At 41.8% G+C, this 19,556-nt stretch overlaps 2 protein-coding genes across 2 annotated transcripts in view; both read left to right on the forward strand.

The window, feature by feature from the left end:
- LOC145502418 (netrin receptor UNC5C-like) overlaps positions 1-10,073 on the forward strand; it is a 30,857-nt gene extending 20,784 nt beyond the window's left edge. Inside the window, exons 2-4 of the mRNA XM_081481747.1 lie at positions 7,167-7,398; positions 8,245-8,662; positions 9,547-10,073. Of these exons, the coding sequence (XP_081337873.1) occupies positions 7,167-7,398; positions 8,245-8,662; positions 9,547-9,851 (955 nt within the window). The 3' untranslated portion in view covers positions 9,852-10,073. The remainder of the gene's footprint in view (positions 1-7,166; positions 7,399-8,244; positions 8,663-9,546) is intronic.
- A 177-nt stretch (positions 10,074-10,250) lies between these two features.
- LOC145502431 (uncharacterized) lies at positions 10,251-18,563 on the forward strand. The gene is made up of 4 exons (XM_081481760.1): positions 10,251-10,788; positions 16,639-16,818; positions 17,498-17,552; positions 18,165-18,563. The coding sequence occupies exons 1-4, from the start codon at positions 10,618-10,620 to the stop codon at positions 18,518-18,520; spliced, it is 762 nt and encodes a 253-aa protein (XP_081337886.1). The 5' UTR covers positions 10,251-10,617; the 3' UTR covers positions 18,521-18,563.
- Positions 18,564-19,556: the final 993 nt, after the last annotated feature.

Raw genomic sequence — 19,556 nt, forward strand, 5'->3', positions numbered from 1 at the left:
ACGCCACGGCTTTTATCGGAGGCAATTATCTGGCGAGGGCGTTTGGCGGGGGCGACAAAGCTGCGCTTGAAGAAAAAAAGCGCCACGACAAAGCTCTCGAAGATTATCAAGCGGCGTACGCCAAATACACGCGCGACCGAACACAACTTCTCGACTGGATCGCGACTAACGCGCAAACGAAGGCGGAGGCCAAGCAGAACTTCACCAACACCGACTGTGCCTTCAAACTCTACAACCAGGCGCATCCTGACGAACAAATGACAGCCCCGCAAGGAGCCCAAGTTCTCAGATTTCTATCAGCCAAGCGAGCAGCAGAAAACGGGTGAACTCATGTTCGTTGGCGCCGGGGCGCTCGCTCTGGGCTACGCGCCTTCCGGTTCCTTTAAACTTTTTTACACCTTACTTATATGGACGCCAAACTCGCAGAGATATACTACGGCCCCGGGGGCTACTGGAAAGGAATTGCCGCGATCAAAAAATTAGCCGAGACCGGCAAGGTAACTGAAGAAACCGCCAAAAAGTGGCTGATCAGGCAAGCGCTCTGGCAGATATACCTCCCTGCGCCGAAGCGAATTCCTCGGCCGAAATTCGACGTTCCCACACCCAACAAGGTCCACCAGGCGGACCTTCTTTTTCTGCCGCACGACAAGCTCCCGCGCGGCCACAAAGTTTTCAAATACGCGCTGACCGTTGTCGACGTGGCCAGCCGCTACAAAGAGGCCGAACCCCTGACTTCGAGGAATTCTGGTGAGGCCGCCCAGGCCTTTTAGAAGATTTACAAGCGCGGGCTTCTCAAATGGCCTGAAATACTGCAGGTTGACCCCGGGCGCCAATTCATGGGAGCTGTCACAAAAGAGATGGCAAGCAGAAAACATATATCCGGCGCGGGCGCCTTGACATTCACCGCGACCAGGCCATTGTGGAACTTTCCAACCGCACCCTGACTGAGCGGTTGTTCGGGCACCAGTACGCCGTTGAAATGCTTCTCCCTGAGGGCCAGCGGTCCATTGCCTGGGTGAAAAGACTTCCAGAAGTTGTTTCGGCTTTGAACAACGAGGTCACAAGCCTTATCGGCAAGAAACCCGCTGTTGCCATCAATGAAAAATCTGTTTATGCGAGGCCGTCGACACCTTATTCGAGGCCGGTTGGGAAAAACGAAAAAACTACTCCCCTCTCTTGTCCAAGTTCGTTATCTCTACTAGCCGGGCGAGCTTGAAGGGGGCATGAAAAGGGCCACAGACCCAATCTGGTCTTTGAAAGTTTACAGCATTGAAAGATCTTTTTCCAAACCTGATCAACCCGTTCTCTTCTATCTGCGCGACGGCCCCAAGCGCGGCTTTGTGCGTGAAGAGCTGCTCGTTGTCCCTCCAAACACACAGTTACCCCCAGAGAAACTTTGAAACTTCGGCTTCCAACCCTCTTAGTTCATCATCTGTTAATGTTGACAATATATCCATGTTGGTGTACCCGTGAGCTTTTGTATGGATACCATCGTCACCTATCCATCGCTTTGAATCAAATGGCGAAAGCGAAATTTTGTTAAGATGCATGCCGTAGATCTCGTGTCCCTCGCTTCGAAGAATGTTCATTCCATGCCATTGCTGCTTCGCACCGAAAAGCGTTTCCTTGTAATTTTCATGCGTTATTTGTTTCTTGACAACGTTCTTTTTTACGCCCTTCGCTTTTTTGATATTTTTTTCGTCCGCCATCATGATTGAGTACATTTTCGGTCTCAGACCAACATACTCTGCGATAGGGGTTCCTGCACATTCGTCTCTCATTTTGCCTAAGACCTTTTTGTTGGTGTTTGAGTGAAGTGGATGATCCTTCGGGTAGACGCTCGTGTCGTAAAGGTCCATGTTGTTTTTCATGTCTTCGTATACGTCTTCTGTTTCGATCACGACAAGAAGGCTGTCGGTGTCCGTGTATAGCAGCTCGCACTTTGAGCCGTACTGCTTTTTAAGCTCGTTGTAAAAGAAGTCGTACATCAGGATCTTGCTGTTGTCGAGGATCGTCATCCCCGTGTAGACCGGCTTGTTGAGAAGCAGCTTGCTTTTTCGCATGTCTATCCCCGCCATGTCGTTTGAAAATAAAACATGCCTTGAGTACAAAGGGCTGGCGATCAATTTCCTTATTTTGTCCGTCTCGTTGCTGCGCACTATTTTTATGTCGACGCGGTTACGCAGGTTTTCCATGGTTTTGCCGAAAACGGAGTTGTTCATGAGCTTGTAAAAGTTCTTTTCGAAGTCGCTCTTCGCTTTCTTCCTGAACTCTGTGTTCATCCGGATGTAAGGCTCCATCCAGCGTTCTTGTTCGAACTCCAGCACCCTGTGCACACGCTTCAGTTTCATGCCTTGCTTCAGATAAAACTGCAAGTTTTTGTAATGCACGACGTAGTTCTTTTTGTCATGAAACGTTAGCAGCAGCTTCTTGCTGTCCGGGGGTTTCAGGTCCAGGTCTTTCATCAACCCCCTTTGGTAGTCCGACATCCACTCCTTTTTTACGGACTTTTTCTCCGGCGCCAGGGGATAGCTGTTGTGCTCCTCGTGCAGTTCTTGCGGATATTCGAGATCGAGCTCGAGAATGCACCCCTTCTTCGCGTTTTCTTTCATACTAAGAATCTCCTCCTCTGTGGGCATGACGCTTTTCCACTTAGAACCTCTTATCGGGAGGGGCTTGCACATCGCCCATCCGTAAAGGTTGTTTTCGTCCAGATACATGAAGTATTTTTTTGGCTTGCTGGGGTCGTATCCTGGTACTAGCGGGTTGTTTGCCTTGGCGTACCTATTGCTCACCATGGAGATTCCGCCCCGCATTCCCCTTTCCACGAAGAGGTGCATTTCGTAGTCTGTGAAGAGCTCAAGCTCGACCCCCGTCTTTTTCAGGAGCGCGTCCCAAGAGAGGCTGGCGACGTGTAATAATGCGCCGGATCCAACCCGTACTGCTCAAGGCATAGGTTTCGGAAGTTCTCAAAAACATCCGCCAGCAGCGCGACATCCGTTTTCAAGTAAAGATCGTGGTAATCTCCCAGCGTTTTGCATTCCAAATACTCCCAGACAGCCAGCGCGTGCGCGTACTCTTCGTCTGTTATGTGATCGTCGTTCAGCTTGGTGTAAAACTTCTCTTTGTCAGGAAGCCTTGTCTCGCTAAATCTTTCCCCTGAGTCCATGTACTCGTAAGGGTAGATCCCTTTTTTGTAAAGCAGGTCGCTGCCTTTTGAAATCGTTGATGTTATTTTCAATAACTTCTTCGGTGTAGCTCTTACAAGTGAATCAAGGCTTCCTTGCAAAAAGTTCAAGCTGTCGATGAAACGCAGGCCTCCGACCGAGAATGTGATGTATTTCTCCATGTTGTTGGCGGCGCATTTCACCTCTTTCTGCAGTTGCGACATCGCTTGCATCAAGTGGTGTGCGTCGTAGCCCCTCAGGTTGTGGAATACAACTGGTATTGGGTCCGTCTTGGGGTTAATTCGCACCTTCTTACACAGGCGGCCCAAGCTCTCAATGTTATCCCTTTGTTTTCCTTTTTATGCGAACGTTCAGGCTAACGTGACATATGGCATGTACTATTACATAACGACCGAATTTGACCACGCGAAACATGACTCCCGCCTTGCAGCATATGGAGGTGTTGTGTTACAACGGTTTGAATTTATAAAGGTTTGTATGGGAATGCAACGGCTTTGCTTGAAAAGCCAATTATTCTTATATTTTGTGAATAAAACCTACTTACCCTGTTGCTGTGTTGTATTCTTTGTTGTTTGCCAGCTCCTCGGGCCGATCTAACGCGATTTCGGCGAGTTATGGTTCTGTGGGTTTCCACTATTAAAAGAAAGACAAGGCCGGACACTGATTTCCGGAGTGCCCGCCGCTCGAAGCGAATAAATCCACTGAAAATAACCCTGCCGGCTCAATTCCTCCGTAGAATCGAAGAAGAAATGTTGAAGTTCCATGTCAGTTTACTCGCTACGCGATTCCGTCCACAACGCCTTCGCAACGATACATTTATTTCGAGATTGCTTCGCTCGCAAACTCGACAACAGCCGCGTCACAAAAGTTAGGACACTTTCGCGGCGTTGGGTAACTATAATTAGCCCGACCGGGGGTAGTCAGCAACGATTTGTCAACGGTCAAACCAAAATGCTCCCCGGGTACCCTCGTGCTTTAGTTGTCAAACCCATAAAGGGAGTGCCCGGTTACCCGGGGAGCATTTTGGTTTGACCGTTGACAAATCGTTGCTGACTACCCCCGGTCGGGCTAATTATAGTTACCCAACGCCGCGAAAGTGTCCTAACTTTTGTGACGCGGCTGTTGTCGAGTTTGCGAGCGAAGCAATCTCGAAATAAATGTATCGTTGCGAAGGCGTTGTGGACGGAATCGCGTAGCGAGTAAACTGACATGGAACTTCAACATTTCTTCTTCGATTCTACGGAGGAATTGAGCCGGCAGGGTTATTTTCAGTGGATTTATTCGCTTCGAGCGGCGGGCACTCCGGAAATCAGTGTCCGGCCTTGTCTTTCTTTTAATAGTGGAAACCCACAGAACCATAACTCGCCGAAATCGCGTTAGATCGGCCCGAGGAGCTGGCAAACAACAAAGAATACAACACAGCAACAGGGTAAGTAGGTTTTATTCACAAAATATAAGAATAATTGGCTTTTCAAGCAAAGCCGTTGCATTCCCATACAAACCTTTATAAATTCAAACCGTTGTAACACAACACCTCCATATACTGCAAGGCGTGAGTCATGTTTCGCGTGGTCAAATTCGGTCGTTATGTAATAGTACATGCCATATGTCACGTTAGCCTGAACGTTCGCATGAAAAGGAAAAAAAAAAGGATAACATTGAGAGCTTGGGCCGCCTGTGCTTCTTATTACATTCGCTGTGCGCGGCTCCGCGGTACCTGCCCGTTATGTGGTAATGGTCCTTTACTGCGTCTCTGAAGTTTTTCTGAAGTAAAGAGTTTCCACAGTACTTACAGTTTTCCTGTGATTTTGCTTCCAAGTGGTCTTTTTCGTCTTCCAGTCTTTTTAACCTTTGAACGCCCCATTTCTGCTCTTTCTGTGCCATGTAGAAACATTTTTTTGTGTCCTTGGCCCCAATAACTCCATTTTTTACCTTCACCTTCTTCACCCGCTTCTTCAACTTTGCAGACAGGCAAAGAATCCACGAATTCGTCTTTTATCAGAGTTTTGTTGCAAATGTGGCAATCAGTTGCTTTTTTGAAATTTTCCCAGTCCTTCCACGTCATAACAATCGGTTCCGGGGTGGCCAAACTCTCTCTTATTTTCTCCTCTTCCCGCAGAACGTCACTTAAAAACGTCCCCACCGCGTTTTCGCCCCTGTAAGTATTCGAACCTACCACTTTACCATCGCTTCTCACAAGGTAAGAGTAACCGCATGCTTCGTGCCTTTCGGTCTTCTCTGTGTGGCTTGTTTGCATTCTCTCGCGCTCACAGCCCAGAATCTCTCTTATAATTGCCTCAAAGTCCGAGTAAATAATGAAAGGCATCTTCATCTGTTTTTTGAAGTTTTGGAAGGAAAGGATGTTTTTCCCGTCTTCTGCCATCTCGATCCTTGTCGGCCTGCCATTCACACCTTTGCAATATTTTTTGTGATTCACGAGCAAGTCTGCTTTTGAGAAACCGGTCAAGCACAGCATACAAAAGTGCTTTGCGTTTCTGTTCTTATTCTGATCGAAAAGCAAAGCGCTTTCTCTTTTTACGTAACAATAGTGCTGAATTTCCCCTGACTCGATTAACATCAGGTTTATCCGCAGCACATTCGCTTGTTTTGGGCTTATCCGGTGCACAATCACACAATCGTTTTCCCAGCCAAATACGTTAATTGCGAGTTTCGGGTTTTGTGCCTCGAGCTTTTCTATCTGTTTTACCGGTGTGGGGAAATCGATGCCTACGTAGTTGATACCGTCCTTAGCCGGATATTTGCTTGGTCTTTGCGGGTTCTTTCCGTCTTTCGGAGGGAATAAAGCGGCTCTGATCGCCCACTTCAGGCATTCGTTGTCTTTGTTTTGCACGTTGATTATTGCTTTCTTTTTTGCCAGTTTGGCTGGAAGAGGCAAATAGCTCCCTCCGCGAAACGGCTGATAGCATGCAACATTCACGTACGCGATCTGTATCTTTTCAACCACCCATCCTGATCCTTTCTCAGACCAGTGCTCTATTTCTCCTTTTCCGGTTTCAATGAATCCATCGAATTTTTGTTTTATCTGTTCCTCATCGTTCCTTTCGAAAACGTGCGGTTTGCCGTCTTCGAAATAGTCCTCCATGAATTGCGTTTCGCCGTTTCTTTCTATTGAAAACTTTACTTGTAACCCAAAACTAACTTTGGCGCTATTTAACCTTCGGGTTTCTTGTCCAACCAAATCGGTGATCTTTTCTTTGTTTCCTCTTGCGAACTTCAAAAGATTTTTCTTGCTTGGGTTCCTTTCGGATATATCCATTCTCCACACACGGAGCCATTCTTGGAAATTGTTTTGGGATATTTGGAACCCGTCAAATAGTGTGGTAAGATCAGGTTTTAACGGTTCGGGAAGGTTTGTTTTTTCCTCCCTCGGTATTGGGCCGTAGAACATTCTCAGAACATCGGACGAATATCTTGCGGCAGCCATGTCGGCGTATACACTGTGCATACACTTCTCCAATAGGGAAAAAACTCTGGCACATTTTTTGTATATACTAGTGAAGGGCACATCCGCGCATATTGATTACAGACGTTGCAGCTTCGCTGGACCCGCTATTTCGCCCAATTTTACTGCTGTGCTGTTGCGTAACACACACACACACATGTATAGTGAGGGTTCTGGACACAAGCGAACGCCACACAGTGCAAGCGTAACGCTACTCCCCATCTAAAGATTCGGAGTAGCGTTACGCTTGCACTGTGTTGCGTGAGTGCTGTGCCAGAACGCTCACTATATATGTGTGTATTATTATTATTATTATTATTATTATTATCATTAATCTAAATGCAGCAAACGTTACAGACACATACGGTAACTGAAAACAATGCTCTGGTCTACGATACGGGCTAATTTATATCAAGTTCTGGTCCTGAACAAGTAGATAACATTTTTCTATAATTCTTATCAGTTGTTTACCTCACAAATATCAAAGCATTTTATGTTTGTTTTTGCAATGTCAGAAGACGGTTGATAACCAATGTTCTGTCACGGGGCATGGGCACGGAGGAAAATATGGAGGAAACTATGGGACACGACAATCTTGCATATGGGCAGCCAAGGAGACTTCCAAACGACGCAGGGAGACTGAAAGTCATGGTATCACCGAAGCCCGTACCACAACCCGACGTTGGTTTTCGTAACCCCCATATTGACCGTGGAGGTCATTTTCAAACACTGGATAAGACAAATGGGGTATCTGATAATTTCTACCCAGACCTTCGTTTCAGTGGTGCCACTAAAAGTCAGTCAGCGGTATAGAATCTATAGAAATAGTTTTCTAGGAACTCCTTTTCATTTTTTCTCGTGACTGATCCTTGGCAGGGGAACGTAGGGCTAAGTAGAAGGCTAGTCTAAGCAATCACTGTTATCATACCTAGTATATTTGAAAATGATGTTACCCTTAGGAGTAGGTGTAGAATCATCCTCCCAGGTCATGGAGAGGGAGGCTGTTAAATGATCCTCCCTCCGTCTCTCCCCTTCCATGGAATTCGTTACATTCTAACAACCTTAGTTTTCAATGAACAAAGTTAATGAGTCAAAATGTAACTTTTACCTCCTTCCTTGACCCTGAAAGATTTCATGCTTAAAAATATTTTCTTGCTATATAACTATGTCGGAGAGATATCAGTGAGAAATATTAAAAACTAACGAAGCTTTTTTATCCTCTCTTGTTACGCTGAGGTCAAAGGTCGCGTTTCAGGATCAAGTAGAGCTCCATTTAGTTTACTGCCTCGGCGTTTAAGATTTTATTTGCCCAAAATTTTATTTCACTGATTTAAAGAAGAAACAATTTTCTTTCAGACGAAACGAGTCGTTTTGGAAAACGTCATGTACCACGGCGGACTTTTAGCATTTGAAAATAGACTCAACGTATACTTCTCTCGTTCAGCTGTGTTGCGTCATTAGATTTCAAACATTGGTAATATTTGATTTCTAATTAAATCGCGATATATGTAGCTCTAAATATAAAAGAAAGGAAGTACACACACGGCTTCTAACTAGTTGTTGTAACAAAAAGTTACTATTTTATTTTCTCAGATTGAAAACGAGGGGATTTCGGTGGATTCACCTAGTTGTAGCAACGAAACTCTACACAATCACCTTCCCACGTCATTTGCAAAATACATCACAAGATTAGAAGCCACATTCACTAGTGCTGGTGGAGAATTGAGCGCACCTTTGGAGTCTGACGTCCGCATCATCGTTCCTGGTTGTGCAATTTTCGCTGGAATAAACCAGTCTGTCTTTTTTGGAGTGTTCTTGGATGAAACAACATTGTTGAGGGATATCCCAGAGACAAGCGATAGGACTCTTATTTCCCCCGTGATTGAATGCGGGCCGCATGACATTCACCTGTTAGAACCAGTAGAAATCATCGTTCCACACTGCCTAGATTTGATCAAAGCTAAAGAGGAACGGATAATTGTTTACAGATGTGGGCAGTTTTCTGCTGAAGGTAACAGTTGTTGTTGTTGTTGTTGTTTTACACTTTAGTTTGAAAGGTCATGCTTGTCTCTCATGGGGCCTCGGATGTCGTCGATTCCAAAAAGTTCAAAAAATTTTGAGGGTAGAATGCAAAAATCTAAGGCTTTGGTTATACTTCCTGCCCGAGCTCTGTTTTCTGGACAACGAACAAAAAAGTGTTGCCTTTAGACACCGGCTGCTCCAAGTACTCAAGTAGCATTTAGTCATGCTTGAGTACAAGGTCGAGTCCTTATACTTGGGTATGGGCCCTAAATTAAATTCTGGAGTGAGTACTTCGACTTGGGAAAAACGGTGTGAAACGTACTCGGGTACCGTACTTGGGCACCAAGTGTGAACGTAGGTTAAGGCTGTGTTCACACTGGACGCACAAGCAAGGTGCTTGAGTACAATTCTCTCTGGCTTCCAATGTTAACACACCTTTTTTTCCCAAGAACTAAGACCAGAAGTCGGACACAGTGCGCGCGCCCAGCTACAAGGTCTCGAACTTGTACTCGGCCACTAGATGGTACCTGGGTACTTGAAATACCAGTATCTGAATGCAGTACTGTTTTGAAGTGGTACTCAGCCACCAGTGCTCGTGCAACAAGTGTGAATGTAATTCAAACCAGTATAGTATGGCCACGAGCATGGGCACCGACAAAGGCACGGGTACGGGTACGGGTAAGGGTACGTGACCGGTCACGGGCACGGACATGGACATGGTCGCGGGCGTGATAAGCACAGGCATAAATATGGCATCTAGGAATAGATATAGGCAAAACCATAGATGTAGACATGGCCATGACTACGTCAACTAAACTTAACAGAAAAGAAAGAAAATAGATAATAACGCAAACGCCACTATTATTTGTATAGGTTGTTCAAACTGGGAGAGAGTACCCAACGAATCGGAGAAAGTAAGTCAACCCCAGGCGGTCTTCGCGGTTAAAGAGGATGCTATCCACATCAGAACTAATAATTTTTCACTCTGGAGCATATTTGCCTGTGGCGGGCCAAGGAGAAAAATAGCGACAGTTTTTGCCAGGAGACCGGATCCCAGAAGCGACCTTATTTATCTACGGTTTTACGTCTACAGTAATAATATAGATTCTAAGAGGGTAAGTGATCAAGTGAGTGACAGGACTAAGGGCAGAGTGGTAAAATATGCATTATGTCTGTGATTGTGAATCCATCGAGCCGTTCATCTGCATACACGTATAGAATGAATGGGTGGATGGATGGATGGATGGATGGATAGCTAGTATCATCCCGGTCGTCTGTTGAAATGGCCTTTTTAAGGCCTTTATATCCACGGTTGGTTTCAACCGCGGATTCAAATATGTGATTACTTGATGACAAACATTTCTTGCAAGGCTACAGTTTACAGCACAGCTGTTACAGATCCCTCGATAGTAGAATGTTCGATTCAAATCTTATCCATGGGATGAATTTTGCATCCGTCAACTCTTCTCTGTATATGTATTTGAAATTAAATCTTGCTAGAAAGTCCAAAACTCAACAATTTTGCCAGCAAACTGGAAAGGACCTTCCCGACCGCAGGAGATTCAGTTATGGCACGATTATGAAATTCGTGTTCACGTGATAATATCCTTTTTTTAATCCGTGAATGAAACCAACAGTGCGAGCAAGGCTTGAAAGAAAAAGCCGTCTCAACAGACGTCTGGGATCAATAGTAGCTTGAATAAAGCTGGAAAATAGATAGAAAACGTTATTTAATTCATGGATAGATGGACGGATGGATGGATGGATCAATGGGGCTTGAATATCGATGGTCCTCTTTGTTAGGTGGGAACAAAAAAGGTAAATTCAGGTTGGAGCATGTAACTACACGAGAGTGACTCCCAGGATTTTTTTTTTTTAAGAGGATATTTTATGAGTATCTACTCATTTGGTTTCACTTAAGCACCTTTTGCATTTACCTCTGTTATGTGTCTTCCTTCTTATAAACGCGTGGAGTTGGCAGAAAAGGAACGGTTTCCTGACTCGAGGCCAGCAAGGGAGAAGCCCTTCACAATGTGCAAAGACAACAGAATGATCACAGTGAGACTAACTGATCTTGAAGAAGGCTGGAAATTCGACAAGACTGACGATGCACAGGTAAACTATTTTGAGGATTTCTTAACCTCAAATAAGAGCAAATCAAATGTGTAAAACATCTCCATCGAGACCCAAAAGCTGGTGGTTAACGACAAATAAAACCAGAATTGAAGAAGAAAAATTGAAAAAACTGAGGCCAAAAGGAGATATTTGGGTCATCTTTTCCATTGGTTTTCAGCTATAATATTGCTTGTTTTTCACAAATACGAGAACTAAATATATATATATATATATATATATATATATATATATATATAGGCAGAATAATATGGTTTTCCAAACGGTGACTTCCAGTAGAAGGATCAAAAGATACCGTGCTTCAATGTGAATTTTAGTTAAGTGTAAGATGAGGCCTCATGAAACAAACTTCTAACTGTTCCGGCTTTTAATGTGACGTTTCGGCCTACAAAGGGTATCTTAAGTCCCAGGGCTATAATGCAGCTTTAGTAGACAAACAATTCGACAAAGCGCTTAGTATTGAGAGATCAGAATTGCTTAAGAAAAAAGCCAAGCCTGTCAAGAGAGTTTTCCCGTTAGTTCTTGACTACAATCCTATCCTGCCTGATATTCAGAGAGTTATCAAGAAACATGCTCATCTTCTGAGATCGTCGCCCGAATTACTTGAAATTTTTCCATCTAAATCGATTTTTCCAGCATATCGCCGTACCAAAAATCTCAAAGATATTTTAGCACCATCTAAATTTCGTGGCGACAACGGGACAAACCAGGCAGAGAACGAAATGGGAGGGTGCTTCAAATGTTGTACTCGTTGTGATCTTTGCAAAAATTTTTTAATTCAAGATTCCAAATTTAAAAGCTTTTCCACAGGCCGAGTCTACAAGATAAAGCAAAAATTGTCTTGCTCTTCCAAAAACGTTGTTTACTTGGCCTAGTGCAGTAAATGCAAATTGCAGTATGTAGGTTCCACCACAACAGAATTTAAAGTACGTTTTCGCAATCACAAATCATCTATGCTCACCAACAAAAAGACGTGTGAGCTTGCAGTCCATTTTAATTGTACTAGGCACGAAATTTCCGAAATTAATTTTATCGTCATCGAACAAATTACTAGCCAGGGGGTTGCTGCGTATATTGATAAGTTGTTATTGACCAGAGAGGCCTATTGGACCTCCCAGCTATTTACACTCAGCCCTCATGGTCTTAATAAAAGACGGGAATTTAGATCCAAAAATCGCGCCCGTTACAATACATAATTAGACTGACTATTATACACTTATACACTTAGTACATTGTTGTAATCTTATCAACCGGCGCGTTCTTGTAAGTTGACATTAGCTTGTTATGTAATCTATTATTTCAGGTTGTAAAGCATTATGTAATTATATTTACATTTTTCTGATCTTATATATATACATGCAAATCTGTAAACTTACTAGGATTTTTAACCTTTTATTTTTTAACTTGTAAATATTGTTCCAATCTGAAGAAGGCCGAAGGCCGAAACGTCACATTAAAAGCCGGAACAGTTAGAAGTTTGCTTCATGACGCCTCATCTTACACTTAACTATATATATATATATATATATATATATATATATAACGGTTATAAAATGCCTCAAGCCAACAAAGAATGCCACTGCGTCAGGAGGATCAATGAAGATTCACAGTCCAAGCCTCACCGCAAAAATGAATTTAAAAACGTTTGATAAAGCAAGGACGGACAACTTCTGACGGTAAAAAAAGTTAAAAAGTTAAAAATTTAATAGAAAAACGTTTCGGTCTTAGACCTTCATCAGTTACAAGAGAAAAAGGACGAAAACTAAGTTTAAATACGGTTACAGTGTGGGAGATTACGTAACGAAATGAAAAATACAATATTGTGCTATTAATACATCGTGATTAATACAATACAGGAAGAAAATGCAAAACGAGAAATACAATGCTGTACTATAAATTGCGTCATACAGGGTGATAATTAATAGACCAAACGAAAAGAATACAATACTGTGCATAAATTATAGATTATAAATTAAATTAATAGAGCGTGATAATTAAATTATAGAGCGTGATAATTGCAGAACTAGGTTAAATTCAACCTAAAAACTAAAAGAGTTAAAATAGATAAAACGGACTCTTGCAATGCGGTAAATATAACGGGAAAAATAGTTTGCAAAGATAAGCAGAAGAAACCTACGTTTACGCTGGACAAGGTTAATAACAAAATCCCAAATCGAGGCCTTTGGAGCATTAAAGGGTTGACAAACAACAAAATCCCTGGAGGGGCCCTTAAACAATAAGCTGTAATAAGATCCCAGGCAGGGCCTTTGAGCATACCTAACACCCAAAAAGCTGACAAAATCCAAGGAAGGGCCTTTGAACTGCCTTATGGCGCGAACGCATATTTACACAAGAGAAAGTTAATTATAACAAATTCTGTTTTTGGAGTGAAATTCTTTTCTTTTATTTAAGCCATGGGGAGCCAAAGAGAACAGTTAAGCACTCCAATAAGCCTCTTTCGTAATTAAAAACCTATCGATCTCGTCTGAGTCATTAGGGGCCTGCACCTGATCAATGCATTGGAATTCAAAATCATCCAAGGAGTGTGGAATTTTATTGAGATGTACTGCTACCTCACAAGTGGTTTTGTTTGTGAGCATAGCAGACTTGTGGTCACGAAACCTAACCCGAAAATCGGTGGTAGTTGATCCTATGTACTGTAAACGACATTTCTTGCAGGAAACTAAATAGATCACGTTTTTAGAATCACAAGAAAGCCTTGAATGAATGGTGTATTTTCTGCCCGTTTTAAAACTTAGAAATGATTTAGATTCAACAAAGAAATTTCGACAGAGATCGCATCTATTTCTTTCACATTTAAAGCAGCCATTATTTGGCTGAATTGTTTGTCCCTCATCGGCGGTCTTAAAACGAGATGGTGCTAATAATTCTTTCAGGTTTTTTGTTCTACGAAAAGATGGTATGATAGAGCCTTGAGGGAAAAGTTCTTTCAATTTAGGGTTGGATTGCAAAATCAACAAATGCTTTCTAATTATGCTACTCACATTAGGCAAATTAGGATTAAATGTGAGAACAAATGGAAATAATTTCTTCGATTGGTTTCCGCGTTGCCGTTGTAAATCATTCCTAGAAATGGTGGAGGCTTTGGAGAATTGATCGTCAACTAATTTGGAGGGATAACCCTGATTAACAAGATAACCCTTGTACTCAACTGTTCTCTCGGCAAGGAAAGTTTCTTCAGAGCAATTTCTCTTCAATCTAGTCGCTACTCCAAAAGGAATAGCCTTGAAGACATGCTTGGGATGGCAGCTAGAAGGTGGAAGATATAAATGACTATCTGTAGGTTTAGAATAAACATCAGTTCTAATAAATCCATCCACAAGATGTAAAGTAAGATCAAGTACGTGAAGCTCACGTTCAGAAAAAACTAACTCGAATTTAATAGTAGGGTATAGAGAATTAATGTAATCAGTAAATTGATGTAAGGCAGGAAGGCCTTGCTGCCAAAGATCAAAGACATCGTCACGATAACGCCACCACAAGGACGGCTTTATCGGACCGGAAAACTTAGCTTTAAGATCAATTTCACCCATGGCTAGATCGGCATAACTACATGCATTTTTTGGACCCATGGCCGTGCCATGAATCTGAAGAAAGAAATTCTCCTTAAAAACAGAACGGTTGCTTTTCAAACAGATTTTTACGGATTCTAATATGCAAGATGTAGACGGAATTTTGTTTTCCCTAGCATTCAAAGCTTTCCTAACTACAGTAAGACCAAGTTTGTTATCGATGTTGGGGAACATTGAAACCACATCCCACGAAACCAGTAAGGTGCCAGTTGGAAAAGGACCACTCGTGTTAAGATCTCCTATTTTGTTAAGCAAATCCGTGGTGTCCTTAATAAATGATGGTAATTTACGAGCAAGTGGTTGCAAATAGAATTCGGTAAAGGCCGACAAGTTCTCAATTGCCGTACCACAACAAGAGGTAATGAGTCTTAATGGGTTGCCCGTTTTGTGCGTTTTAATGTTCCCAAGGGCAACTCCTGGTTTCGCTTCCTTATTTAAAACCCACTTAGCTATTTCGGGGGAAATCTCACCCTTTCCAAGCCATTTGGAACACCAACTACTTACTAACGCTAAATGCTTCGAGGTAGGATCTGATTGCAAAGATTTGTAGTGCAGCTGGTTGTTGAGCTGACCAAGCATTTTTTCTTCGTACTCTTTATCATCAATTAAAACAAAACGGGAACCTTTGTCCTGGTGTATTTTAACTTTTTTTACCGTCAGAAGTTGTCCGTCCTTGCTTTATCAAACGTTTTTATATATAAAACGTTTTTATATATCAAACGTTTTTAAAACGGGCAGAAAATACACCATTCATTCAAGGCTTTCTTGTGATTCTAAAAACGTGATCTATTTAGTTTCCTGCAAGAAATGTCGTTTACAGTACATAGGATCAACTACCACCGATTTTCGGGTTAGGTTTCGTGACCACAAGTCTGCTATGCTCACAAACAAAACCACTTGTGAGGTAGCAGTACATCTCAATAAAATTCCACACTCCTTGGATGATTTTGAATTCCAATGCATTGATCAGGTGCAGGCCCCTAATGACTCAGACGAGATCGATAGGTTTTTAATTACGAAAGAGGCTTATTGGAGTGCTTAACTGTTCTCTTTGGCTCCCCATGGCTTAAATAAAAGAAAAGAATTTCACTCCAAAAACAGAATTTGTTATAATTAACTTTCTCTTGTGTAAATATGCGTTCGCGCCATAAGGCAGTTCAAAGGCCCTTCCTTGGATTTTGTCAGCTTTTTGGGTGTTAGGTATGCTCAAAGGCCCTGCCTGGGATCTTATTACAGCTTATTGTTTAAGGGCCCCTCCAGGGATTTTGTTGTTTGTCAACCCTTTAATGCTCCAAAGGCCTCGATTTGGGATTTTGTTATTAACCTTGCCCAGCGTAAACGTAGGTTTCTTCTGCTTATCTTTGCAAACTATTTTTCCCGTTATATTTACCGCATTGCAAGAGTCCGTTTTATCTATTTTAACTCTTTTAGTTTTTAGGTTGAATTTAACCTAGTTCTGCAATTATCACGCTCTATAATTTAATTATCACGCTCTATTAATTTAATTTATAATCTATAATTTATGCACAGTATTGTATTCTTTTCGTTTGGTCTATTAATTATCACCCTGTATGACGCAATTTATAGTACAGCATTGTATTTCCCGTTTTGCATTTTCTTCCTGTATTGTATTAATCACGAGGTATTAATAGCACAATATTGTATTTTTCATTTCGTTACGTAATCACTCACACTGTAACCGTATTTAAACTTAGTTTTCGTCCTTTTTCTCTTGTAACTGATGAAGGTCTAAGACCGAAACGTTTTTCTATTAAATTTTTAACTTTTTAACTTTTTTTACCGTCAGAAGTTGTCCGTCCTTGCTTTATCAAACGTTTTTATATACATATATATATATATATATATATATATATATATATATATATATATAAACGTTAAACGACCAGTTAACTTATCACCCATGTTTTAACCTACACTGCATAGTGACTAAAGGAGTCCCAATCTTTTGGTTTTGGGTTTCTTGGCTATCCTATCATACACATTCCATTCCATTATATTCGAGCGAGTCCTCGGATTCCTTTCTTTTGAACTCACATGTCCAATAACAAATATCTCGCGTTCAAAAACTCTGCCAACGTCTCTCACACCCAAAAAGAACGCATCAGGTATTGTGTCATTAAGATCGTTATCACCTCAGTCTTCAACTTCAACAAAGTTGAATCTTTCCCCTAAAAATGCTTCAATCACTGCCTAATCTGTTGTGTTTCATCACTTGTAGATATACAAATACGAGAAAGCTAGAGGAAGTGGATATCGGTCTAAAGATACCTGCGATTTTGCTGTTAAACCAGAAGACGGTCTATATGTTAGAGCTTTTTCTTGTGAAGTAAAGTTTCAACAGGAAGATGACGACCAAGAACATTCATTTTCCGTGTATCCAGGCTGTACGCCTTTAAAGGTAGAGAGAAATATTTGCTGCAATAGGGGAAGCCTATAACTTTTATTTATTTATTTATTTATCATTTATTTATTTATTTCTATTTTTTTTTTGTGATTCACGGGACAGAAGTACAATGGACAGTAAGTCCAGCTTCTTTGTCTCCGAAATGGTGGTAACAGTCACCTTGAGTTTCAAGTTTGGTCTTTTAGGTCAGAAAATCGTCTCAATCAAAACTAACTTTATGACATCAGAATGTTTTGATTTGCTACATCTTCTATGAGGAGAATGAGGGGAGGTAGGGAATCTCACCCCCTCCATAACCTCAAAGCTTTCCAAGCAATGATAATTTGATCGAGTGAAAGATGCGTGGAACGTCAAACAACATTCCCTAAGCGTCAGAGGAAAGCCACATAAAATGATAACGTTATGTCACGTAATGATCGCTTCGTGGACTGACTTAAATTTCAGATTAAGTCTCCGAATTTGGCTAATTTTACTTGAATACCATAGCCCACCCTTCCCTTTCTCCTTCCCCTTTTCCTATTTTCCCTACTAGTAAATTGGGCAATCTGCATCAAGCAAAGCAGTCTACTCTCATGTAAAACTTATTTAGGGCAAGCTATAAACAAGTCTTCGAACTTTTCAAAGTTGATTTGGCGTTATTATCTGACTTGGCATTATTTTCATGTTTGTATAGCGACAGAGCATCCAACGAAGCTCCGAAGAAGGCCTTGGAGGCGACACTTTCTCTAGTAAGTGGGATTTCAAATAACACTTAGAGCGACTCGGAAATAGTTTTAATTTCTTGATATTTTCTGAGCCTTCTGGTGAGAGATCTAAAGAGACAGACAAGCATGCAGACCGAAAGAAAAAATCGCAAAAAATAAGGATGTGTTCCGTTGGAAAGAGCTCGTCGAGAAGGCAAAGAACCAAGATCAGTCGGGTCATGATGCACTTTAGATGCACTTTAATCCAACTGTACGTGATCTTGAAACGCCGAGAGGGTAGACTGCGAGCAGTCTCTCTTTTCCTCGACAATCAGTGGGAAAGAACGCAAAACAGGTGAGCTTGCGAACATGACTAGCTGTGAGCGTGACGTGCGAAGCGGCGATGCCGCGAGCTGGGAGTTGCGTGCGAACTCGCGGCTTTGCATATAACGCTTGCACGCTTACGACTGTTCACTTGTGTTTTGTTCTTGATTGCGTTCTTCCATACGAATATTTGAGCAAAAGAGAGACTGCTCGCAGTCAACCGAAGGGTTTACTGACAGAAAAATCGATGCATTAGTTGCTTTTGCTTGCTGATTCACAAGGTAAATATAGCATGCCGTACTAATCGTTTTGTTGACTAACGCTTTTTCCTAGGGACTTCGCAATACGAAGGCTCGGTAGACTGGGATCACTATGTCTCGTCATTGGGAAGCGAGCCTGTAACAGAAGAACTCATCTATCAAATCAGTCCCGATGTTGGACGCGACTGGAAAGACCTTCTGCGAAGCCTGTCCATGAAGGCAAAGGTCATTGAAAATCTGAGCGAGGATCACAAGCATGAAAAAATTGCCGAAAAGTGTATTCAGGGCCTCTTACAGTGGAAAGAGCTTGACCCTCAGTTAGCAACGATTAAAACACTAGCTATTGCTCTCCGTCACGTGGGTTGCTTCGATGCGCTTCAAACGTTGCGGAAAAGTATAAATGATCAATCAAACATCAATGACTCTTAAGGGGTCTAATACCTTAAAAAAATATATAAATTTTTTGGCAAAACAGCTCTGTGGAACAGTTTTGGTACCACGTCAAAAGACATAGCACTCTGACTTGAAAAAATGAGTTTTCCTTTTCACATGCCACGATAGTTAATAAATAACTAGCTCCTAAGTGTTAAAGAGTAGTGTTCATTATAAACACAACAACGTAACAATGAATGGTTCGAGAAGCATGGCATTAAGTTCATCCTGTCCATAAGCAAGTTGTCCAGGAGACAAACGTCAGAAAACATTGTTTTGAGGGGGTTTTTCTCGGGAAATTTTGAACAACTGTACTAATATTAACTAATATAACTAATAACAAGGAAAGAAATTTCATAAATTGCAAATTTTGGAGGTTTAAGACCTAGATAATAGTGCACTTTACCGATGCTTAAAATTGACAACATTCGGTTAAAACCCAGTGGAGATATCGTGTGCGAGATATTGGTGATTCGTCTATTTGGTCATTTTGAGAAATAAGGCTTCTGTATCCGAGAGCCGAAACTAGCTCTGCGAGCGGGGAGGGCGGGGAGAGGGATGGGGGGGGGGGGGGGGCTAGAGGAAAGGAGAGGGGGAGTATCGAAAGTTTTCACAAAAATTGTCCATTGAATACCCGAATAAACACCAGTCATAGAAATGCTAACCAAGTATAAGGAGCGTATACGATGGTACAGGAAACAAATGTTCAGGACTATGATGCAAAATTCTCATAAGTACACATCTTTAAAGCGTTTCTGTAAAGTGTCATTAAAATGTACTGAATTAAATCCATTTTGTGAGTACTTTTATTTTAGACTGTAAACAATGGTTGCTATGGGTGTTGCTATGCTGGAATATAGCTACCAGTGTGCAGATTTCTTTATTCAAACGTAAATCAAGAAGTAATTACAGGAAAATCGTTTCAAAACGCGATCTTCAAATGGACAGGGATGTTGAATATTCATGTTCCAAAAAAATGTTTTTCTGGAGAAAAATTTCTATCTGAGAGTATAAGACCCCCCTTAAGTTTAAA

Source organism: Orbicella franksi, chromosome 11, assembly GCF_964199315.1.
Source record: "Orbicella franksi chromosome 11, jaOrbFran1.1, whole genome shotgun sequence".
NCBI classification, from domain to species: domain Eukaryota; kingdom Metazoa; phylum Cnidaria; class Anthozoa; order Scleractinia; family Merulinidae; genus Orbicella; species Orbicella franksi.